We start from the raw sequence: 26,462 nt of genomic DNA on the forward strand, positions 1-26,462 counted from the left end.
AATAGATGCTATCACTTGTATGTGGAATCTCAAATATGATACAAATGGACTTATTTACAAAACAGAAGCAGACTCAGACATAGAAAACAAATTTATGGTTACCAAAGGCGAAAGGTAGAGAGGGATAAATTAGGAGTTTGGGATTAGCAGATATAAGCTACTGTATATAAAAGAGATAAACAAGGTCCTACTGTATTAGCACAGGGAATCATATTCAATATCTTATAATAACTTACAATGTAAAAGAATACAGAAAAGAATCTCTACGTGTATGTGTAACTGAATCTCTCTGCTTATGCTAACACAATACTGTAAATCAGCTATACTTTAGCTTAAGAAAATATGATCTAGAATAGGATACATATATCATATGTGGTATATAAAGGGTCAGCGCCATGCATGCCTGCCTTCTAGCTTCTCCATCAGGACTCCTCAGGTCATATTTTCTGGCAGCTGAGGCCTCTGGGCACACTCCTGGCATAAAGTAGGATTGAAGAGAAGGTGAGGGCAATGGTGGTTCTCCTGAGTATCTCGCTGAATAAATGTCCTTATCCTGGAGGGCCCTTTGAATGTGAGCCCCACTCAGTGAACTGGAAACCTTTTCATTTCATTGCCACAAATAACATATTTTCTCAGTCTTTAGTGATTGGTCCTTGTTGCCTCATCTTATCCATTTTCTTTATAAATGATCTTAGTTGTGACTCTGAGCTACTAATTAAGTCAGTTAAACACTGTGAGTTTTCTGCCTCCAGTGGTGCTATAGAAATTGAGGGTTTTGCTGGTAAGTTACTAATCCGTCAGAATATATTAATTGCTGCATGAACTATTAAGAGCTTTGAGAACATCCTAAGAACATTCTAAGAATACCTTGATAATGAAACGTCTCCCTTCCATGATTCACCTCTGGGTAGTCAGGAGAGTGACTCACAGCAAGGGAAAAGCCTCCATCTGTGCTAGGCATTCAGACAAGCACTCAAAAATGGAGACCCTGTGAATGTGCTTGTATATTTTTATCCATGAGGACTGGCCAGGTTTACTGCAGTAAAACAGCTGCCCAACTCAGCAGCTAAAAACAAGTTTCTCTCTTGTTCATGCTACTTATCCCTAGAGGCTGTGTTCTGGGTCACCGTCGTATTGGGAGGAATTCGCTGGCATGAATTATGTCTCCTTCAGTCACATCAGGGCAGCTGTGGGTCAAGGTCATGTGCCAGTGAGGCAGAGGGGCACAGCCTGAAGCACTAGGAAGAGGACCTTCAGAGACAGACAGGTTCGGGTTCAAGTTCCAGCTCCAGCATTTCCCCATGTGACCTTGGGCATGTCCTCCATTTCCTCTGAACCTCAGTTCTCCTATCGAGTGGGATCAATCACATCTCCTAAGGCTGATGTGAAAATTTAGGAGATGATACTTGGAAAGCGGAAAAGCATTGAGTTCCATGCTTGGCAGGATACAAGCACTCAGTCAACGTAAGCATCCCTTCTGCGGCTCCAGTTTCCTCCGAGCTCATCTACACACTCACAGCATCAACACCACCACCAGGCAATGAGAAAATCCTGAGTTTTATGTTTTAAAAAAATTATTACCTTAGGGGTCTTCATTTTTTAAATTAACTTTTTAGTTGGAGTATAACTGCTTTACAAAGTTGTGTTAGTTCTGCTGGACAACAATGTGGATCAGATAGAAGGATACATAAATCCCCTCTCTCCTGTGCCTCCCTCCCTCCCGCCCCCCACCCCACCCCTCTAGGCATCACAGAGCATTGAGTTGAGCCCCCTGTGCTATACGGCAGCTTCCTACTAGCTATTTCACACACGGTAGTATGTATATGTCAAGGCTACTCTCTCAATTTGTCCCAATGTCTCCTTTCCTGACCTTGGGAGTCTTCAGGCGCATGCTTTCCAACTCTTAAAAATCACAACACCCAGTCAGAAAAATATTTGAATAAAACCATGTGTGAGCTGCTAGGGGAAAACAGGTACAAGCACTGAACTGCACCTCACCAGGTAGAACATGCAAGAATCACAAACCCAACAACCCGTCTCTTGTGCCGCCAGAGAAACTCCTTTGCAAGCGTGCCAAGGAAATGAAGGAGAAGGTTCATAGGAGCACTGTTTGTTAACACCCAATCTGGAACCATCTCCATGTCCCCCAGTCCTGGGACAGAACATGTATCATGATACAATCATAAGAAGAAAAGCATGCAGCACTGAAAACAAATAAAGTCCACTGACGGGAATAAATCTCCCAAATATAACATGGAGTGAAGGAAGCAGATCCGGGAGAACTGTTAGGAAGAGATCAAAGACAGACCAAACTAAACTCTATTTTTCCTGATGTATACATGGGTGGTGAAGCTATAAAGAAAGCAAAGGGGTAACTATCATAAAAGTCAGGACAGGGGCTACCTCTTGGGACAGGGAGGGGAATGAAGTGAGGAGTCTCATTCAGATGTTTTCTAGAAGGTATTGGTCTGTCCTAGTTCTTAACCAGAGTGATGGGAATTCAGGATTTTGCTTAGTGTTTAAAAAATACGAATTGTGTTTTAGGCGCTTCTGCACATGTCCTGAGGTGACGTGCAGCCTAGCCGGTTCATACCAGGAACTCAGGTCTGAAGCGCCAGATATGCAGCCTCTGCCTGTGCCACCTTAGCAACTAAGCACAAAGGAAAAGAGAAAAAAAAATAGGTGCTGGTGCAAGTGGTCTCTCCTGCCTGGCTGGAAGGTCCCTGGAAGGGGATTTGTGGCAGCAGAATTCTCACATTCTCTAGGTGCTGAGGGGATGTGGAGCTCAGTACGTAGAAAGAAGAGTGCAACTAGATCAAGCACTGAGCCTTTGGAGTGGGAGCACAGACTCCAAGACCCTAGACCAGAGAACTAACCCTGCTGCTGCTGCTGCTAAGTCACGTCAGTCGTGTCCGACTCTGTGCGACCCCATAGACAGCAGCCCATCAGGCTCCCCCGTCCCTGGGATTCTCCAGGCAAGAACACTGGAGTGGGTTGCCATTTCCGTCTCCAATGCATGAAAGTGAAAAGTGAAAGTGAAGTCGTTCAGTCAAGTCTGACTCTTCGCGACCCCATGGACTGCAGCCTACCAGGCTCCTCCGTCCATGGGATTCTCCAAGCAAGAGTACTGGAGTGGGTTGCCATTGCCTTCTCCGAACTAACCCTAGGGAGTATCAAATAGTGAGAAGTCACACTAAGAAAACCTCTTGAATACAAGACCTGGCATCACACAACCACCAGTAGCACCCTGGGCAGGAGGCCTCATCTAAACAACAAATAAAAATACAAACCAAATCATCAGCAGACAGGATTACACCTCACTCAGCCTTGCACATAAGAGGAAAAACAAGCAAGCAAGCAAACAAACAAAAACCCAGCACAAATCCCACCCTATACGAAGCTTACTCAAACCACTGAACCAACCTTAGGGGGGAAGAAACCAAAAGGAAGAAAGAATTCAACCATGAAGCCTGGGAAAAGGAGATCTCAAACACAGTAAGTTAAAAAAAATAATGAAAAGGCAGAGAAATACTACACAAATGAAGGAACAAATTAGAAACACAGAAGTTCAAATAAATGAAGAGGAAGTAGACAAATGACCTGAAAAAGAATTCAGAATAATGATAGTAAAGATGATCAAAAACCTTGAAAACAAAATGGAGAAAATGCAAGAATCAATTAACAAAGACCTGGAAAAATTAAAGAATAAACATATGGAGACAAACAACACAATTACTGAAATTAAAAATACTCTGGAGGAATCAATAGCAGATATCTGAAGCAGAAGAATGAATCAGTGACCTGGAAGATAAAGTGGGGGAAATAACTTCTGAAGAGCAGAATAAAGTAAAAAGCATGAAAAGAACTGAGGATAGTCTCAGAGACCTCTGGGACAATATCAAATGCACCAACATTTGAATTACAGGGGTCCCAGAAGAAGAAGAGAGAAAGAAGGGTATCAGAAAATTTTTGAAGAGATTATAGTTGAAAATTTCCCCAACATGGAAAAGGAAATAGCCAAACAAGTCCAAGAGGTGCAGAGTCCCATACAGGATAAACCTAAGGAGAAACATGCCAAGACACATACTAATCAAACTAACAAAGACTAAACACAAAGAAAGAATATTAAAAGCAGCAAGAGAGAAGCAACAAGTCACGTACAAGGGAAACCCCATACATTTAACGACTGATCTTTCAGCAGAAACTCTGCAGGCCAGAAGGGAATGACAGGATATATTTAAAGTACTGAAAGGGAAACATCTACAACCAAGATTACTGTACCTGACAAGGATCTCATTCAAAATTGATGGAGAAATAAAAAACTTTTCTGAGAAGCAAACGTTAGAAGAACTCAGTACCACCACACCAGCTTAACAACAGATGTTAAAGGGACTTATATAGTCAAGAAATACAAGAGAAGGAGAAAGATCTACAAACTCAACCCCAAACAATTAAGAAAATGGCAATAGGAACATATGTATCAATAATTAGTTTAAATATAAATGGATTATATGCTCCAACCAAAAGACACAGACTGGCTGAATGGACACAAGAACAAGATCCATATATATGCTGTCTACAAGAAACCCACTTCAGACCTAAAGACACACATAGACTGAAAGTGAGATGATGTAAAAATATATTCCATGCAAATGGGAAGCAAAAGAAAGCTTGAGTAGGAATCCTCATATCAGACAAAATAGACCTTAAAATAAAGAAGATTACAAGAGATAAGGAAGGACACTAGATAATGATAAAGGGATCAATCCAAGAGAAAGACAGTAATTGTAAATATCTGTGCAACCAACATAGGAGCACCTCAATACATAAGACAAACACTAACAGACATAAAAGGAGAAATTGACAGTAACACAATAATAGTAGGAGACTTAGCACCCCACTCACACCAACGGACAGATCATCAAAACAGAAAATTAATAAGGAAACACAAGTCTTAAATGATACAGTAGATGAGATGGATTTCATTGCTATCTTCAGGACATTCCATCCAAATGTAGACGAATACACCTTCTTCTCAAGTGCACATGGAACATTTTCCAGGATAGACCACATCTTGGGTCACAAATCAAACCTCAATAAATTTAAGAAAGTTGAAATCATATCAAGCATCTTCTCCAACCACAACGCTATGAGACTAGATATCAATTACAAGAAAAAAACTGTAAGAAACACAAAAACATGGAGATTAAACAATACGTTTCTAAATAACCAACAGGTTACTGAAGAAATCAAAAGGGAAATAAAAAAATTTCTAGAAACAAATGACAATGAAAACACGACAACTCAAAACCTATGGGATGCAGCAGAAACAGTTCTAAGAGGGAAGCCTATAGCAATACAATCCTACCTCAAGAAATAAGAAAAACATCAAATAGACAACCTAACTTTACACCTAAAACAACTGGAAAAAGAACAACAACAAAAAAACCCCAAAATTAGTAGAAGGAAAGAAATCTTAAAGATCAGAGCAGAAATAAATGAAAAAGAAATGAAAGAAACAATAGTAAAGATTAATAAAACTAAAAGCTGGTTCTTTGAGAAGAGAAACAAAATTGACAAGCCTTTGGGCAGACTCATCAAGAAAAAAACAGAGAAGAATCAAATCAATAAAATTAGAAATCAGAAAGGAGAGGTTACAACAGACAATGCAGAAATACAAAAGATTATAAGAGACTATTATGAACAACTCTATGGCAATAAAATGGATAACTTGGAAGAAATGGACAGATTCTTAGAAAAGTTCAATCATCCAAGACTGGACCAGGAAGAAATAGAAATTATGAACAACCCAATTACAAGCACTGAAATTGAAGCTGTGATCAAAAATCTCCCAAAAAACAAAAGCCCAGGACCAGATGGCTGCACAGGATAATTCTATCAAACATTTAGAGAAGAGTTAATGCCTATCCTTCCAAAACTCTTTCAAAAAATTACAGAGGAAGGAACACTTCAAAACTCATTCTACAAGGCCACCATCACCTTGATACCAAAACCAGACAGAGACAACACACAAAAAGAAAACTACAGACCAATATCACTGATGAGCATTAATGCAAAAATCCTCAACAAAATTTTAGCAAACAGAATTCAGCAACACATCAAAAAACTCATACACCCATGATCAAATTGGGTTTATTCCAGGAATGCAAGGATTCTTCAATATACCCAAATCAGTCAATATGATATACCATATTAACAAATTGAAAAATAAAAACCATATGATAATCTCAATAGATGCAGAAAAAGCCTTTGACAAAATTCAGCACCCATTTATGATTAAAACTCTTCAAAAAATGGGCATAGAAGGATCCAACCTCAACATAGTAAAAGCCATATACAATAAGCCTACAGCAAACTTTATTCTCACTGGTGAAAAACTGAAAATATTCCCCCTAAGATCAGGATCAAGACAAGGGTGCCCACTTTCCCCACTATTATTCAACATAGTTCTGGAAGTCCTAGCTTTAGCAATCAGAGAAGAAAAATAAATAAAAGGAATCTAGATTGGAAAAGAAGTAAAGCTCTCACTGTTTGCAGATGATATGATACTGTACATAGAAAACCCTAAAGATAGTATCAGAAAATTACTAGAGCTAATCAGTGAATTTAGCAAAGTTGCAGGAAACAAAATTAATACACAGAAATCACTTGCATGTCTATATACTAACAATGAAAAATCAGAAAGAGAAATTAAGGAATCAATCCCATTCACTATTGTAACAAAAAGAATTAAATATCTAGGAATAAACTTACCTAAGGAGACAAAAGAATTGTACACAGAAAATTATAAGACACTAATGAAAGAAAATCAAAGATAACATAAACAGATGGGGAGATATTCTATGTTCCTGGGTAAGAAGAATCAATATTGTGAAAATGACTATACTACCAAATGTAATCTACAGATTCAATGTGATCCCTATCAAATTACCAATAACGTTTTTCACAGAACTAGAGCAAAAACTTTCACAGTTCATATGGAAACACAAAAGACCCCGAATAGCCAAAGCAGTCTTGAGAAAGAAGAATGGAGCCGGGGGAATCAACCTTCCTGACTTCAGATTATACTACAAACCTACAGTCATCAAAACAGTATGGTGCTGGCACAAAAACAGAAACATAGACCAAAGGAACAAGACAGAAAGCCCAGAAATAAACCCGTGCACCTATGGGTACCTTATTTTTGATAAATGAGGCAAGAATATACAATGGGGCAAAAACAGCCTCTTCAATAAATGGTGCTGGGAAAACTGGACAGCTACATGTGAAAGAAAGAAATTAGAACACTTCCTAACACCATACACAAAGATAAACTCAAAATGGATTAAAGACCTAAATGTAAGACAGAAACTATAAAACTCTTAGAGGAAAACATAGACAGAACACTCGATGGCATAAATCAAAGCAAGATCCTCTATGACCCACCTCCTAGCATAATGGAAATGAAAACAAAAGTAAACAAGTGGGACCTGATTAAACTTAAAAGCTTTTGCACAGCAAAGGAAACTATAAGCAAGATGAAAAGACAACCCTCAGAATGGGAGAAAATAATAGCAAATGAAACAACTGACAAAGGATTAATTTCCAAAATATACAAGCAGCTCATACAATTCAATACCAGGAAAACAAACAACCCAATCAAAACGTGGGAAAAAGACCTAAACAGACATTTCTCCAAAGAAGACACACAGATGGCTAACAAACACATGAAAAGATGCTCAACATCGCTTATTAGAGAAATGCAAATCAAAACCACAATGAGATTATCACCTCACACCAGTCAGAATGGCCATCATCAAAAAGTCTACAAACAATAAATGCTGGAGAAGGTGTAGAGAAAAAGGAATGCTCTTGCACTGTTGGTGGGAATGTAAATTAATACAGCCACTAGAGAAGACTGTAGGGAGATTCCTTAAAAAAAAACTAGGAATAAAACCACCACATGACCCAGCAATCCCACTCCTAGGGATTCCCCACTCCTGAGGAAACCAGGGTTAAAAAAGACACAAGTATCCCATTGTTCACTGCAGCACTATTTACTATAGCTAGAACATGGAAGCAACCTAGATGTCCATCGACAGATGAATGGATAAAGAAGTTGTGGTACATATACACAATGGAATATTACTCAGCCATAAAAAGGAACACATTAGAATCAGTTCTGATGAGGTAGATGAACCTAGAACCTATTATACAGAGTGAAGCGAGTCAAAAAAAGAAAGATAAATATCATACTCTAATGCACATATATGGAATCTAGAAAAATGGTTCTGAAGATTTTACTTACAGGGCAGCAATGGAGAAACATAGAGAATAGACTTGTGGACATGGGGAGAGGGGAGGAGAAGGTGAGATGTATGGAAAGAATAACATGGAAACTTACATTATCGTATGTAAAATAGAGAGCAGACAGGAATTTACTGTATGGCTCAGGAAACTCAAACAGGGGCTCTGTATCCACCTAGAGGGGTGGGATGGGGAGGGAGATGGGAGGGAGGTTCAGGAGGGAGGGGATGTATGTACACCTGTGGCTGATTCAGGTTGAGGTTTGACAGAAAACAACAAAATTTTGTAAAGCAATTTTCCTTCAATAAAAAATAAATTTAAAAAATACGAATTGTATATATATAGCTGGGAGTTTTATATATTTCACAATAAAAATAAAGATTTAAAAAACCCAGAAATAGGGGACTTCCCTGGTAGTTCAGTGGCTGAGAATCTGCCTTGCAATGCAGGGGATGCTAATTTGATCCCTGGTGGGGAAATGAAGATCCCAAATGACTGGGAGAAACTAAGCTTTTGAACCGCAACGAGAGAGTCTGTACACCACCAACAAAGATTCCAAGTGCTACAAGGAAGACCTGACACAGTCAAGTAAAAAATAAAATAAATAAATAAAATTTTTTTTTAAAAAAGGGAATACATTTTAGGTCCTACCTCAGGCTTCCCTGATAGCTCAGTTGGTAAAGAATCCGCCTGCTATACAGGAGACACCAGTTCAATTCCTGGGTCAGGAAGATCCACTGGAAGAGGGATAGGCTACCCACTCCAGTATTCTTGGGCTTCCCTTGTGGCTCAGCTGGTAAAGAATTTGCCTGCAGTGTGGAAGATCTGGGTTCAATCATGGGTTGGGAAGATCCCCTGGAGAGGGGAAAGGCTACCCACTCCAGTATCCTGGCCTAGATGATTTCATGGACTGTATAGTCCATGGGGTTGCAAAGAGTTGGACACAACTGAGCGACTTTCACTTTGACTTTTCAGAACACACATTTATAGACCTAGGTATGTAAAAATATATACTAGAACAAAAATTTTCCAAAGAACTCTACTTTTATTACATATTACCTGAGGTGTATTCATACGTTTGTTTTATTCTACTTAGTTCAATTCTTTCTCTCTCTTTCTCACTCTTTTTTTTTTTTTTTTTTTTGGTCGTACAACATGGCTTGAGAGACCTTAGTTCTCTGACCAGGGGTCGACCCATGCCCTCTGCAATAGAAGTGTGGAATAAAAACCATGGCCCACCAGGGAATTCCAATTCTATTTTGTGATGCTAGTTGTAAAATGTTGCTGTTTAGTCACTAAATTGTGTCCGACTCTTCTGTGACTCCATGAACTTTAGCCTGCCAGGGTCTGCTTTTTGCCAGGGATTTTCCAGGCAAGAATACTGAAGTGGGTTGCCACTGTAAGCTACTCAACTGATTCTAGATCCCCTTAGAGGATCATAGGGCTTCCCTGGTGGTTTAGTTGTAAAGAATTCACCTGGGTTCAATCCTCAGGTCGGGAAGATCTCCTGCAGGCCTCCAGTACTCTTCCTTACGAAATCCCATGGACAGGGGAGCCTGGCAGGGACTGTAGGCAAAAAGTCAGACATGACTGAAGTCTCTGAGCATGCCGGGAGTGGATCATGACCTATAGTTTAAGAACACTGCCTTTGACTAATGATAAATACCAACATCCCACCTTGCTTAGACCAGAAAGGCTATTTGAAATATTTGGCAAAGCCCAACATGGCAAAACCAGACCTTGTTCTTGGAAAAGATTTTCTGCTTTTGATCAGCCATTTGCAATTCAATGAGCAAAGCTTTTCTCCCAGGGAGCTAGTCCAATAAGTGATTGCTGGTTATTGTACTGCAGCATCAGACACCCTTGACCTCTGATTCAAACAGCGAAGGAAAAAAAAAAAAAAGGCTGGATGCAAAAAAAGAATAACAAAAGGATCAGATGCAACAGTTTGGGGGCTGTATTTCTGGGGTGGAGTAACAGTGTTTTTCAAGAGACAAACCTAAGTGTATCATCAGGAAATGGGCAATGGAAACTCTTTAGAGAGGCAGGAGGGAGTGAGAATTGCTGTGGGCACCTCTAAAGGAAGAGGGATGCTGAGATGAAAATGACGAACTAACACAGCCTCCTGCGGAAGAGCATTTTGTTCAGGTGCTGTCCTGTTGAGGTTGGCAAATTATATGGAGGGAGGGCTTTGTGGGAGAAAGCGCTTCTGGCTCCCCAGATAACAGAGCAGTGGTAGGAAATCAATGGACAACCAGCAAACGCTCCTTTAGTGTCTAAATTACTCTGAATGTTCCTCTTCAGGGCTTCAGAGCTAGTGTTGCTTTTGCGGGCTGAGCAGGACCCCAGGCAGAACAAGCCAAACCCCCTAACTCAGATCCATGTGAATCGCACATTTGCTTTAAGGAGACCAGATGCCTCTGGGCTTATGGCTTTGGGAGTCCCTGGGATGAAGGCCCTGCTGCCCTCTGAGTTTCCTATAGCTCCCAGGTTCAGACTCGGTGACTCCCTCACAGGTCAGAATGGGAGCCTATGTAATGCTATATCTGGGGACTCCAGCCCATCCAGCCAAGTTCAACATATGGACTATTTCAGATGGCCTCTAGTTAAAGCAGAGACATCACTTGCCGACAAAGGTCTATATACTGAAAGCTATGGTTTTTCCAGTAGTCATGTACAGATGTGCGAGTTGGACCATAAAGAAGGCTGAGCACCAAAGAATTGATGCTTTTGAACTGTGGTGCTGGAGAAGACTCTTGAGAGTCCCTTGGACAGCAGGGAGATCAGACCAGGCGATCCTAAAGGAAATCAACCCTAAATATTCATTGGAAGGACTGATTTGAATCTGAAGCTCCAATCCTTTGGCCACCTGATGCGAAAAGCGGACACACGGGAAAAAACTCTGATGCAGGGAAAGGTTGAGGACAGGAGGAGAAGGAGGCGACAGAGGGTGAGATGGTTTGATAGCATCACTGGTTCAGTGGACATGAGTTTGAGCAACCTCTGAGAGAGAGAGAAGGACAGGACAGCCCGGTGTGCTGCAGTCCATGGGACTGCAGGGTCAGACACAACTTAGTGACTGAACAACAACAGAAACTACCTTGGCCAGTCCCAGGTTGTTCTCCAGAGAGTGAGCAGGGCATGTGAGGCTCTGGTTGCTTGTAAGTACTTTGGGACACATTCCTTTCGAGCCTGGAAAAGCTGACTGGATAAAGCGTCCCCGTGTTACTGCCAGGAGAGCTCGGAGCTGCGTGCTGCCCTGGTCCCGCAGGGAACTTGAGAAGGTAGAGCACATATTCTGGTAAATACCCAGTGTGGAGACAGCGTGCAGACCTGTGACATGAGCTGTCGGGAGGCAAAGACATCCCATGGGCTCCAGATGGCCCTGCAGTGATGCCAGGGCACCTAGTCAGAGGGATGCCTGCCTAACCATTGGGATGGGCTACCCTAAGACAATGACATGAATGAGAGAAAACAAGAAAGAAGGAATGACAGAACTCTCATGTTCCCCTGTGTTCCTGACAACCACTGAACATTTTCAGCCAGAATAATGAAACTTGACTCCCAGGCCCCTTTCACGCTAGCATTCCCTTCCGCAGCAGGAAGCAGATAGTCTGCACTCAGGCATGTGTACTCAGTTGCTCAGTTGTGGCTGACTCTTCTGTGATGCCATGGACTGTAGCCTGCCAGGCTCCTCTGTCCATGGGATTTTCCAGGCAAGAATATTTGTGTGGGTTGCCCTTTCCTCTAAAGGGATCTTCCATACCCAGGGATCAAACCTGTGTCTCCTGCATTGGCAGGTGGAGTCTTTACCACTGAGCCACCTGGGAAGAAATGGTCGGCTTTCTTGGCACTGTATGAATCCTTTATCGTGTGCAGAGAAGCAGACCAGCCCTGGGCCTGGTCCATATATTCTTGGCCTTCCTTCTGCAAAAGGATTTACAGGAAGGCAGAAAATTAGGAACCTTCTCTCCTCTGAAAGAATCCACAAGGGAGGTCTGCTATGATGACAGGAAACGTGTCCCCACTGTCCCCAGAACACTGATGATACGTCTTTGTTTGTGTCGTGGAGAGGAGGCTGCTCTGTGTGTGTGTTTGTGCAAGTGCTTGTATGCACAGGTGTTTGTCCACACATCACAGAGAAGAGAGAGAACAAGCTTCTGAGAAAGACCAGAAAGGAATGGAAACAGTCTGTGAAGCAAATGTTGACATGATCAAGAACCAGATATCACCTTCAGGGAGCAGGTTTTAGCTCACAGGCTCCTCTCCCCAATAGCTGGGGCTCTTGGCTCTTTGCCCAGCTTGTTGATCAGTAGTGCTTGCTTCTAACCTACTTTGTATGGAGAACGCATATATACATTTTAGGTAGCCCCTAAAAGGAAAATCAAGGTTTGAGAAGATAAATATGACATAAAAACTTTATGACACGAAGATGAGGTTTCACAGTAAGTACAGGCTTCTTGGTAACAACAGAAATTAAACTGCGGTGGGCTTTTCCTATCCTACTTGTAAATGCACCCAGAGGGTAATAAGCCATGAGCACATCCAATAACTCTAATAATTGAATAATAAATAAGTGTTGAGTGAAGACAGACTGTGCAAGGGAGTGATGCCAACAGGCTGGAGCAGCCCCTCTGCAGGTGGTACAAAGGCAGATTGAAACAGATCAAAGAGGAAGAAGTAGGAGGAAAACCCTCTATAGACTTCCTGACCTTGGCGTTTATCCAAGACACATGGCGCAAACTCCTAAACGCACACCTAGCACACACCTCCTACCTCCTTGCAGCTTTAAATGAGCCTGCAGAAACTGTGGTTGTTCTGGCACAGGCTGAGGACGGCCACTGGCTACTGCAGGGCAATTGTCTGGAGTACCGAGACCATCACAAAATTGGATGGATTCTGACTTCAGCATCAATCAGTTTCTTCCCTGGGGTGGGGGAGGAGAGGGAAATGTGTGCAGGGGCTGGGCAGAGGATGAGGCTATTGAGTTGGAAGAATTAACACAATGGGAGGAAATGAGGAGCTCCAGAAAGTGTATGAATTCCTTGCCAGATAACACTCATTCCTGGAAACAATTTTTTTTCATGACTCCTGGAGGATTTGACCCAATGATTTGGGGGCACTTGAGGATCCATTATGGGCTTCCCAGGTGGCACTAGTGGTAAAGAACCCACCTGCAAATTCAGGAGACCCTGAATTGGGAAGATGCCCTAGAGGAGGACATGGCAACCCACTCCAGTTTTCTTGCCTGGAGAATCCCATAGACAGAGGAGCCTGGAGGGCTATAGCCCATGGGGTCCCAAAGAGTTGGGCATGACTGAAGTGACTTAGCACGCAGCAAGCACAAGGCTCCATTTAACTCTGAGGTGAGGGAGAGTGGCGCTCCCTCACTGAAGAAAGACCTACAGGTACCATAGGAGTAAAGAACAAAGGCTAATACACATAATAAAATTTGCAGCTCATATTTCTTGGAGGAGCTCAAGTTGGGGCAGCTGCCTGATTACAGAGGCAGCCTCCCTCTCCCAGGAGCTCTCAGTGGGGAGGCTGTGGCCACTTTTAACGGAAATACCCAGAGTTGGCTTCTGGCCACACTCCTGTGGACCTGGGGAGAGAGAGAGAGGGGCATGGGCCAGCAAATCATTGTACATTCTTGTTACCATGATTAGCACCTCCTTCAAAGAAGTGACAAGATCCTAGGATACCATTAGAAAGGGAAGATGAAGTCTCTTTCAGCCCACCATGTAAAATGATACCGTGAAAGACAGTTCTATGAATGCATATACATTGATCCAATGGTTCCTGGGCTTCATTTTATGCACTTAGCATAATACTTAGTACACAGGGCCTTTGGTGAAGGTTGTGGCTGATGACTGGAAGGGGAGGAGGAGGGGGAGGAGGGGAGGAGGAGGAATGGGAAGGAGAGGAGAAGGAAGGGAAGGAAGGGGGAGGGGAGGGGGGAGAAAGGAGAAGGAAGAAGAGGGGATGTTGATGATGAGGATGCCTTGGAATGGTTTGGTACAGTCTTTTCTGTAACAGGGTTGGATTAAGTGGTTTAGACTACTCCATGTACTCTATGAAAAACCACTTTACTTTCCTACTCCATCCAAAAATTCTATAAATATGAGTATTGTACCTTTCAGGATTGTGCATGTAATTGTTGTTCAGTCTCTAAGTCATGTCCAACTCTTTGTGACCCCATGAACTGCAGCATACCAGTCTCCCCTATCTTTCACTAACTCCTGAAGTTTGCCCAAATTTATGTCCACTGATTCAGAGATGCTATCCAACCATCTCATCCTCTGTGGTCACCCACCCCTCTTCCTCTCCCCACTGTGGGTCAATGGGGTTAAACCACCAGATGAACATTTTCATGGTATCTGCTTGTGCTGAAGGCATGTGCATCTGAGGACCTCTTATCTTAAGGGTAGGGAAGGATAATGTGGGTGGAGGGGAGTAGGAAAAGCTTCCTGGTGTCTTTGGATAGTAAAAGTTGTTCAGTTGCTAAGTCATGTCTGACTCTCTGTGATCCCATGGACTGCAGCACGCCAGGCTTCCTTGTCCTTCACTATCTCCCAGAATTTGCTCAAACTCATGTTCACTGAGTTGGTGATGCCATCCAACCATCTCATCCTCTGTTTCCCCCTTCTCTTTCCCTCAATCTTTCCCAGCATCAGGTTTTTTTCCAGTGAGTCAGCTCTTTTCATGAGGTGGCCAAGGGATTGGAACGTCAACATCAGCATCAGTCCTTCCAATGAATATTCAGGATTGATTTCCTTTAAGATTGACTGGTTTGATCTCCTTGCAGTCCAAGAGACTCTCAAGAGTCTTCTCCAACATCACAATTTGAAAGCATCAATTCTTCAGCATCCTTTATGGTCCCACTCTCACATTAGTACATGACTACTGGAAAAACCATAGCTTTGACTAGACAGACCTTTGTCGGCAAAGTAATGTTTCTGCTTTTTAGGATGCTGTCTAGGTTAGTCATAGCTTTTCTTCCAAGGAGTAAATGTTTTTGAATTTCATGGCTGCAGTCACTGTCCACAGTGACTTTGGAGTCCAAGAAAATAAAACCTGTCACTGTTTCCACCTTTTACCCAACTATTTGCCATAAAGTGCATGCAATAGTTGAATAATAAATACCTATGGAGTAGTTTTATGAAACCACTTCCTAGACTGTAGGTGGAAATACTAAGCCTGATCCACCATTTGACAGCTTGTCACCAGTGGCATTCAGAAAGAAAGTGACCAGGCTGAGTCCCAGATAGAGAACAGGCCCTTGAATAATGCTATTAATGCTAATAATGCTATTAATAAATTCACCTTCTCTGCTGTAAGAAAGCATCAAAGTGGTGACGTCAGGGATGTCAGAGCCAAGTCTTCTCTGAGAAGGAGGAATCACACACAACCACCGAACCATTAGGAGACTGAAAAGTCAGCTTTCGTTTTTCCTAAAGAGCATCAACTTCATGTTCTTCCTGTCAGTGGAAGTGAATGAATTTTGAGGGCTACTATCTATTCATTCATTCTTTTTTTTTTTACTGAGTTATCTGCTAGGTACTGGACATCATCAACAGTAAGCCAATGTAGAAACTGTCAGTGCTCTCAGGGAGCTTGTGATTTAGTAAGAGTCTAAGAAAACTAAGATCATGGCATCTGGTCCCATCTCTTCATGGGAAATAGATGGGGAAACAGTGGAAACAGTGTCAGACTTTACTTTTTTGGGCTCCAAAATCACTGCAGATGGTGATTGCAGCCATGAAATTAAAAGACGCTTACTCCTTGGAAGGAAAGTTATGACCAACCTAGATAGCATATTAAAAAGCAGAGACATTACTTTGCCAACAAAGGTCTGTCTAATCAAGGCTATGGTTTTTCCAGTGGTCATGTATGGGTGTGAGAGTTGGACTATGAAGAAAGCTGAGCACTGAAAAATTGATGCTTTTGAACTGTGGTGTTGGAGAAGACTCTTGAGAGTCCCTTGGACTGCAAGGAGATCCACCCAGTCCATCCTAAAGGAGATCAGTCCTGGGTGTTCATTGGAAAGACTGATGCTGAAGCTGAAACTCCAATACTTTGGCCACCTCATGCGAAGAGTTGACTCATTGGAAAAGACCCTGATGCTGGGAGGGATTGGGGGCAGGAGGAGAAGGGGACGACAGAGGATGAGATGGCTGGATGTCATCACCGACTCGATGGACATGAGTTTGAGTAAACTCCAGGAGTTTGTGATGGACAGGGAGGCCTGGTGTGCTGCGATTCATGGGGTCGCAAAGAGTCAGAAACGACTGAGCGACTGAACTAACTGACTGACTGAAGAAGTCTTCATATTTTACTATAACACGAGGCAGGATAAGGTACATACCCTGAGAGAAATGCAAATAAAGACTAGCAGGAGTTCTGAGGTGGTAGAGATGTGGCAAGAGAAGGATCTATCATCTCTGTGGTTGCATGAGAATGGGGAGAGGCAAGAGGCCATTCAGAACACTGAGCGCCTGCCTCCTGAGCTGATCTGACTCTGCAGATCCAGGGGTGTACACTGGTCTTCTTACCTGCAAACCCTTTTCTCCCTCCATCTTGACTCATTACTTGCTGCCTCTTTAAGAAACAGAATGATTTGAGCCTTCTGCTAGGTGTTTCAGGATCTCAAAGCCTGAAACTACTTCAAGTATCCTAACATACATGTAGTCAGGAGACTAAATCTCTGATTACAGGTCAATAGTGTAAAAGGAGAACAGGGTAATATGATTATACGCTGACATTTCTGCAATGTCCAGTCTGAAGAGTGCTGGCTGTTTTCTGGGTTATCTGCATATCTCAAGGTAAAAGAGCACTCAGGGTAAAATGTCCCAGTGTTATCAAGAAATAGCATCATTTCAAGCCCTGCCATTACATACACTTAAAATATCAGCTCACATGGTTGGCCATGCAGAAGAAAGATTATCAACCCTGCTTACAGAAACACATACACACAAACACATACACACACCTATCAAGCTTTCTCAGTGTCACCTTTGTTTATGTTCCTGACTTCTGGTTTTTACCATTAACCCCAGAACCTTCTTGATGAACTTTTGTTAACAACCTCAAGGAACTTCAGTCTTTATGACAATATGGTGCTCTTATGGAATTGAACAATTACTTTACCTTGCAATGGTTTGTGATCTAGACTTGTTAGAAAGAGCTATGCAGTGTTGGTGTTTGCTAGAATTTTCTTTTTGACAGCACAGAGAATATCAATCTGAGAGGCTGCTATCAACATTGATGTTAAAATGCCAGTGGAGGGTAAAAAATAAGAAATAATGCCAAGAACAATTTTCCTCCCCAGATGTCCTTATGGGCCTAGGAATACACAGCACTCACCCTTCTAATCAAGGATGAGAAGATCAGAGGGCACATAGGAAAGGCATTTCCCCCTTTATTTTCTTAGTTCTATAAGTTACCATACACTGAATATTTAGAAATGGCAGAGGAGCCAAAGATCAAACTGCAAACATCTGTTGGATCATAGAAAAAACAAGAGAATTCCAGAAAAACATCTACTTCTGCTTCACTGACTAGGCTAAAGCCTTTGACTGTGTGGATCACAACAAACTGTGGAAAATTCTTAAAGAGATGGGAATACCAGAGGACCTTACTTGTCTCCTAAGAAATCTGTATGCGGGTCAAAAAGCAACAGTTAGAATTCGACATGGAACAATGGACTGGTTCCAGTTGGGAAAGGAGTATGTCAAGACTGTATATTGTCACCCAGCTTATTTAACTTGTATGCAGAGTACCGCATGCAAAATACCAGGCTGAATAAAGCACAAGCTGGAATCAGGATTGCCAGGAGAAAATCAGTAACCTCAGATATGCAGATAGCACCACACTTACGGCAGAAAGTGAAGAAGAACTAAAGAGCCTATTGATGAAAGTGAAAGAGGAGAGTGAATAAGTTGGCTTAAAACTCAACATTCAAAAAACTAAGATCATGGCATCTGGTCCCATCACTTTATGGCAAATAGATGGGGAAACAATGGACAGCGACAGACTTTATTTTCTTGGGCTCCAAAATCACTGCAGATGGTGACTGCAGCCATGAAATTAAATTGTTCTTTGGAAGAAAAGCTATGACCAACCTAGAAAGCATATTAAAAAGCAGAGACATTTTTTTGCCAACAAAGGTCTATCTAGTCGAAGCTATGGTTTTGCCAGTAGTCATGTATGGATGTAACAGTTGGACCATAAAAAAAGCTGAGTACAGAAGAATTGATGTTTTTGAAGTGTAGTGTTAGAGAAGACTCTTGAAGGGTCCCTTGGACTGCAAGGAGACCAAACCAGTCAATCCTAAAGGAAATCAACTGTGAATATTCATTTGAAGGGCTGATGCTGAGGTCGAAGCTCCAATACTTTGGCCACCTGATGCAAAGAACTGACTCATTGGAAAAGACCCTGATGTTGGGAAAGATTGAAGGTAGCAGAAGAAGGGAACGACAGAGGATGAGATGGTTGGATGGCATCACTGACTCGATGGACATGAGTTTGAGCAAGCTCCGGGAGTTGGTGACAGACAGGGAAGCCTGGCGTGCTGCAGTCCATGGGGTCACAAAGAGTCAGACACGACTGAGTGACTGAACTGAACTGATACACTCAATATAGAAAATACAGATATTAAAAAGAGTTAATCAACAATTCTATTGGTTGAATTGGTTGAATTCTATTAATTCAACATTATGTTACTCAGAAAATGATGGTAAATATTTTGGTATATATCCATTGCTATAGATTGAATGTCTATGTCTCCCCCAAAATATGTTGAAATGCTAACCTCCAATGTCATAGGATTAGGAGGCAGGACCTTTGGGAAGTGATTAGGTCATGAGGGTGGAGCCCTCAGGAATGGTTTTAGTGTCATTATAAGAGACCTCACAGAGCTCCCTCCTCCCTTCCATCATGTAAGGAGACAATACGTAAAAGACTGCAATCTACAAATTATGAAGTGGGTCCTTAGCAGACAGTGAACATGCCCATGCCTTTAACTTGGACTTCCCAGCCTCCAGGACTATGAGGGGGAAAAATTCTGCTGCTATAAGCCACCTTGTCTATGGTATTTTGTTATAGCAGCCCAAATGAACAAAGACATCATCAAAACTTTTTCATATATCTGTGTATTTATTTTTAATGGAATTAAATATAGATTTAATATTTTATGACTTACTTTCCCCCTTAATGTTTCATGAATATTTTTATATACACATGCCCATCATCATTTTTTTTTTAATGGTTAAATAATATTCTATTCTCAAAATGGATGGTAAGTCATCTACGCAGTCCTGGATGGTGGTGTTCAGTCACTCAGTTGTGTCCAATTCTTTGTGATCCCCTGAACCATAGCCCACCAGGCTCCTCTGTCCATGGAATTTTCTAAGCAAGAATACTGAAGTGGGGTGCCATTTCCTACTCTAGGGGATCTTCCCAGCTCAGCGATTGAACCCACATCTCTTGTGCATCCTGAATTGGCAAGTGGATTCTTCACCACTAGTGCCATGGAACCCATGGATATCACTGGACATTTAGGTTGCTTGCAGTATTTCACTTTTAAAAGTAACGAGTATGATACTAATGAGTATCCCTGTACGTATATTTGCATACTCATCTGTTACATTCTTAAAGATAAAGTCCTTAGAATAGAATTACTAGGTACATATACATTTTTGAGGCACTTGCTAGAAATTTCCAAACTGTACTCCAGGATTTGTACCAATTTACACTTTTAGCAACAGTGTCTAAAAGAGTCTTCACCTCAATGCATGAGCTGCTGCTGCTGCTAAATTGCTTCAGTCGTGTCCGACTCTGTGCGACCCCATAGACGGCAGCCCACCAGGCTCCTCCGTCCCTGGGATTCTCCAGGCAAGAACACTGGAGTGGGTTGCCATGTCCTTCTCCAATGTGATTCTATTTGTTTTATTGATAGATTCGTGTCCTATTTTAGATTCCACATATAAGTGGTACCATTCAGTATCTTTCTCTTCATGACTTCACTTAGTATATAATTTCTGGATTCATCCATGTTGCTGCAAATGGCACTCTTTCATTCTTTTTATGACTGAGTAGTATTCCATTGCATACATGGACATCTTTATCCATTCATCTGTCAGTGGACATCTAGCTTGTTTCTGTACCTTGGCTATTGTCAATAGTGCTGCTATGAATATAGGGGCACATGTATCTTTTTGAATTAGTTTTTGCAAGGATGTATGCCTAGGCGTGGGATTGCTGGATCATATTGTAATTCTATTTTTAGTTTTCTGAGAAACTTCCATACTGTGTTCCGTACAGTTGCACCAATTTACATTCCCACCAACAGGTAGGAGAGTTCTCTTTTCTTCACACCCTCTCCAGCATATATTGTTTGTAGACTTTTAAATGTATCTCATTGTAGTTGTGATTTGCATTTCTCTATTAATTAGCAATGTTGAACATCTTTTTACATGCCTCTTGGGTCATCTGTATGTCTTCTTTGGAGAAATGTCTATTCAGAGCTTCTGTCCATTTTTGGGTTGGGTTGTTTGGGGTTTTTTGTTGAGCTATATGAGCTATTTGTTTATTTTAGAAATTAAGCCATTGTTGGTCACATTGTAAATAATTTTTTCCCATTCCATTCTCTTAATTGGAGAAGTAGATAGGTAGGTAGATAGTTTGCTATCTACCCACTATCTACCCAGCTAACAGATATATCTAACGTACATTAATGTCAGGAGGAAAATCTGACCTAGAAGCCATAACTTTTTTCAGAAGCCATAACCTGAAGTTTCCTGTCCTGTGCCCTGAGCTTCTGATGAGCCAACTGACGTATCTTTGGCATGTCTCTGAACCACTCTGTCTCCAAGCTTCTAAAATTTCTCTCTTGATTTCTTCTTTGACCAACTGAAGTAGCCTCCAAATACTTGTGAATTTTCCAGTTTTCTTGTAATTGACTTCTAGTCATACTATTGTGCTCAGAAAAAATGACTGATACTGTTTTGTTCTTAAACTTATTAATATGTTTTGTGGCCTAACATATGATCTATCATGGAAATATTCCATGTGTGCTTAAGAAGAATGTTATTTTGAGTGGAATATTCTGTATTATGTTTCTAAGTCCACTTGGTACAACATGTCCTTTTAAGGCAAATATTGCCTCATTAATTTTTATCTGGATGATCTATCCATGATGAAAATGGAATATTAAAGTCACCTACTACTATTGTCAATTTCTTTGTAGGTTTATTAATATTTGCTTTATTTAGGTGCTCCTATATCAGGTATGTAAATATTATAAAACATTATATCCTCTTGTCAGATTGACCTCTTTATCATTATACAATGACCTTCTTTGCGTCTTACTACAGTTTTTGTCTTAAAAGTCTATTTTGTTTGATGTAAGTACAGCTGCTCCAGCTCTCTTTTGGTTTCCATTTGCATGGAATATCTTCTGCTATTCCTTCGTTTTCAGTCTGTGTGTGTCCATAGACTTGAAGTGAATCTCCTGTAGGCAGAATATAGCTAGGTCTTGGTTTTTAATCCATTCAGCCACTTGATGTCTTTTGAGAATGTAGTCTCGTTACATATAATTATTGGTGAGTATGTACTTATTTTGTTGTTTTCTGGCTACTTTGTAATTCCTTTTTTTTTTCTTGCTTTCTTTGTGATTTGATTTTCTGTAGTGGTATGCTTAGATTTTTCTATCTTTTGTGTATCTTTTATAGGTTTTTGCTTTGTGGTACCATGATGCTTACATAAAACAACTTATTTATTACAGTCTATTTTAAGTTGATGACAGCTTGAGTTCATACTTAATTGTAATTAAATTCTACATTGTAATCCCCACCATTTTATTTTAAAATTTATTTATAAATGTTAAAATTTGTACCTTTTTATTAACAAACATTAACAAATCATTGTGGCAGAAGTTATTTTTACTAATTTTGTCTTTTAACCTGCACACTAGCCTTATAAGGACTTAACTCATTACTGTTACATTAGCTTTTTCTGAATTTTACTATATATTTATCTTTACCAGAGATTTATACTTTGCTTTTCTTGCTAATAATTAGTATACTTTCATTTCAGCTTAAAGTCCCTTTAACATTTCTTGTAAGGCCGAGACCAGTGGTGATTAATCACAATAGCGTTTCCTGTCTAGGAAAGTCTTAATCTCTCCGTTAACTTTGCCAGGCAGAGAATTCTTGGTTGGAAGCTTTTTTCCTTTCAGCACTTTGAATATCTCCTAGCACTTCCTTCTGGCATGTAAAGTTCCTGTTGGTGAAGTCTGCTGATAGTCGTATAGGGCTTCCTTTATTAAGTATCAAGTGGTTTTTTTCTTGCTGCCGATAAAGATACTCTCTTGGTCTTTAACCGGAACCTTAATTACAAGGTGTCTCAGCAGGGGTCTCTTGATGTTGTTGTTTAGGGGCCTTGTCTCTCCAGGGCGGGTCTTAGAAGTTGCGATGCAAGATGTGGAGTTCAAACTCTTCACTCCTCAGGGAGAACGCAGGGGTGCAACTTCCCTCCTGAGCGTGGGTCTCCACACTGAGAGTGGAGTTGACGGTGAGATTTTGTCTCAGCCTTTCCTACCAGCTTAGAAATGGGTTTTCCCTTGTAGGATGCTCTCGGCTAATTTTGTTGTGTTATTCTTTTTTCAGAGGAAACTGTTCCTATCTTGAGCTGGAACCCATATCCTTTTAAAATAAGGAACTGAAAGCATCACTGACACTATAGATACTGTTTTGAATAACAGGGGATGTTCTGCCGATGCCACAAATTCTCAGACTAATAGAGATAAGTCACAAGTGGTCATGGGGAAGGATGGGAAAGATAACCTGCAGTTACTGATCAGAATAGAGAGAAGTGACAGGTCAGATTTTAACATATTAAGGTACTACTTGAGTATGGTGAGAATTTTTTATGAAAAAGTTAGTACAAGACTACAAAATAGGACATCTGCCCCTCCCAAAAGAAACCAACAGAATGTAAGTTATCTGTTAACTCTCATTTTATTTACTGTGGACTGCAGACATAGTCTTGCCTCTTCTCTAGCTGGACAACTTCTTATTGCAAGCAGCTAGAGTCCAGATGTGGCAAGTGGACAAACTTCATCAGTTACAAGACAGAAGACTTTACTAACAAATAGTTTATAGATCAAAAGATGTTTCCACGAATACTGGTCCAAGAAATTTTATGGAAAATCCAACAAAAGTTCGCTTTAGAAAAACTTTATGAGTATATGACTAGCAATACACAGAATGTTTAAATTTAAAAATATTATGAGACATAACACTACATTCCCACTGGGAGCATAAAGCTCTGAGTACTGTGACTAAGCAAAAAAAGAGTTTTAAATTTTTCTTTTACAACATAACAGAAGATATTCAAACTAAAAAGGCAACAGATTTGACTAAATGGCAAATCTACCTATATAGTTTTCATTCTGTAAAGAAATAACTTGTGAAATACTCCTAAAAGCCACTGGACAGAACAGGATAACCATAACTTTTGTTATACTCCACATTTCTTTGAACTCAGAGAATCTAGGACTTTAAATCTTTATGCTACAGAGAACAATATTATCCACTAAAACAGAAGGTAATTTTCTAAAGGGTATTCATTCTCCAGGTCATTAAAGAATTTTACATTTTTTCCTTATTCAAAAGATTTACCAATTGGTAAGAAGAAACAGACACCTGAAGAATCTTTTTGCTTACCTTTTTGGTTTTTGCTTTGCTACTTGCAATTTTCTTATATATGCTTTGCAGGTCATTTGGAAATATGACTACTTCCTTTGCTGGGTAAGTATTTTATAAAAATTAAGTGCACAATGACTACGATGAATGTTCCTGAATATAAACTTTCAACCTGTTACAGTATATTACCCATAGAGAAAAGGTACAAAACTACTGAGACAGGTAATGTAGAATTACAGTTTTAACAAAAACCTGTGAAAGGCAATTGGCAAATTACAATTTTGATTGGTTTCCTTCATTATTTTTGTTGTCTGCCCACAAATTCTGCAGTTTGGAGTCCATTTCAGATACTTCTAAGAGTCCACTTCATGAGTTAAATATGTACATACAAAATAAAACAGATATACTGTAACTTATAAAAATTAAATTGTTTTATATATTATAGGTTAGAGGCGGGTTAATATAATCAAAGGTTACAGTTCTGAAAAGTATGGTTTGTTTCAAGTATTACTGAGCTATACTTAAAGTACAGCCTCAACTCTTATCACATTATTTACAGCTGTCCAATAACTCGAGCAGTAAAATATCTGAAGTACAAAACATGTAATGTTGATAACATTTTTGAACAACAGGAACAAGATTAATGAACAAAGTAAATCTAGAACAAGGAAAGGGAAGGTACATTTATTAAAAATAAAAATAGTTGACAATCTCTGATAACAAAACCATTGAGAATCGAAATATATCCAATATACATTGTAACAATGCACATATATTTTAAAAAACTGAAGAGGCATTAAGTAGTTCTGCTTAGAATTAGAGAAAACAGGATTGTGGCTTGCTCCTGCGGGAGGCCGGCGTACACACAGCAGCACCCCTCTGTGTCCTGTGCATCACAGTGGTGCATGGCGTGTGTGCATTCAGTGAACACACTGTTTCTGGAGAAAATCGCAGTTTCTGTCAGGATGATCCAGTACATAAGTCAGTGGCTCTGGCTCCATTTCATAAAAAATCTGTGTAGGCTAGAAGCGTAAGGACGACTGTTTTCAAAAGCTTCAGTTTTACTAAAAGGTACAGAATAAACAACTCAATCTAGATGCTTTCACATTATTTTGGACGGTGTGAAAATTTATGTAAAATCTTAAGCTCGCCAAACTAGTGTCTTTAAACTTTATCAAAAGTTCATCACTAGTTTAGCATGGCTGTTAAGTCTTTTCTGTCTTCGTCACTAATAATGCTTGTCAAACCACAGAACTCTGAAAAAGAATACGCACTGCTGAAGGGAAATAGTACCAAAAATGTACCTGGACTTCAGTCTTAAGACACACACAGTTCCTGTTGGATACTGGACTGTGAAAGTTTATTATCTTCAGTCTTTTCAGGTCCTGGGGCTTGGCACATGGTCTTTCGCTTAAATAATCGAAGACTCAGTCGTAACAGTTCATTGTCTACCACTGGAGCATTTGTATAAGCTTGTTTTACGGTGCCCTATTTGGAGAAAACATTTAAAAAGATGTAGATTAGGTCACAGTAGAAAAGACAGGTTTAACTGCTAACAAAAATCGGTTATAAGAAAAATCAGTTTGAGATAGGTATTAAATTAGCTGTGCATACATGCTACGTCGCTTTAGTCGTGTCAGACTCTTTGTGACCCCATGGACTGTAGCCTGCCAGGCACCTCTGTCCATGGGATTCTCCAGGCAAGCATACTGGAGTGGGCTGCCATGCCCTCCTCCAGGGTTGGGTTTGATTCCCAACCCAGGGATCAAACATCTCCTGCATTGGCAGGCAAGTTCTTTACCAATAGTGCCACGTGGGCTGTGCTGGATATTTAAAAGCAAAATTAAGAAATGCTGTTTTCCGACTCAAGGAAAAGAAAGCAATCTTTAGAGGGTGCCTAGTCTAACTTCTCGCTTAAAGTAGGAATCTTCTTGATAATCCCTGACAGGTAATCAAGTAGTTTTCACTTCATCATTTCCAATGACAAAACAAAAAACACATGGCACATTATACTGTTAAGCAGTATGATTTCTTACACATGTTGAAATAAAATCTTACATGAAGTTACACACTAATTCAATCTTACTTTCACAGGGCACCGAACATTCCACACTCCTTACTGGTCTACTAATGTGCCATAAGATGCAAGCTCTAGAACTGAACAAATTCTCCAGAAGACAGCTGATCCGTGCAATCTACTGAGAAACTATCACCTCCTTTGTTCTAAGAGGTAGACCTCTACTATTGGAACCTAAAGCTATCTTAGAAGTTTTGAAAATTACTGTCGTAAAATTTTGTTAAACATCCTCCAACTATGCATAACGGAGAAGGCAATGGCACCCCACTCCAGTACTCTTGCCTGGAAAATCCCATGGACAGAGGAGCCTGGTGGGCTGCAGTCCATGGGGTCACACAGAGTCGGACACGACTGAAGTGACTTAGCAGCAGCAA

General features: G+C 40.6%; 1 protein-coding gene across 8 annotated transcripts in view; it reads right to left on the reverse strand.

Moving 5' to 3' along the window:
- Positions 1–23,305: 23,305 nt before the first annotated feature.
- Positions 23,306–26,462, reverse strand: part of ZC3H13 (zinc finger CCCH-type containing 13) — a 98,535-nt gene continuing 95,378 nt past the window's right edge. For 7 of the 8 annotated variants that reach the window (XM_043477616.1, XM_043477611.1, XM_043477615.1 and 4 more), the window contains one exon: positions 23,306–25,499. In XM_043477616.1, the coding sequence (XP_043333551.1) occupies positions 25,329–25,499 (171 nt within the window). In that variant the 3' untranslated portion in view covers positions 23,306–25,328. The remainder of the gene's footprint in view (positions 25,500–26,462) is intronic. The other variant, XM_043477612.1, reaches the window with a different exon arrangement.

The sequence above is a fragment of the Cervus canadensis genome, chromosome 9 (assembly GCF_019320065.1).
Source record: "Cervus canadensis isolate Bull #8, Minnesota chromosome 9, ASM1932006v1, whole genome shotgun sequence".
NCBI classification, from domain to species: domain Eukaryota; kingdom Metazoa; phylum Chordata; class Mammalia; order Artiodactyla; family Cervidae; genus Cervus; species Cervus canadensis.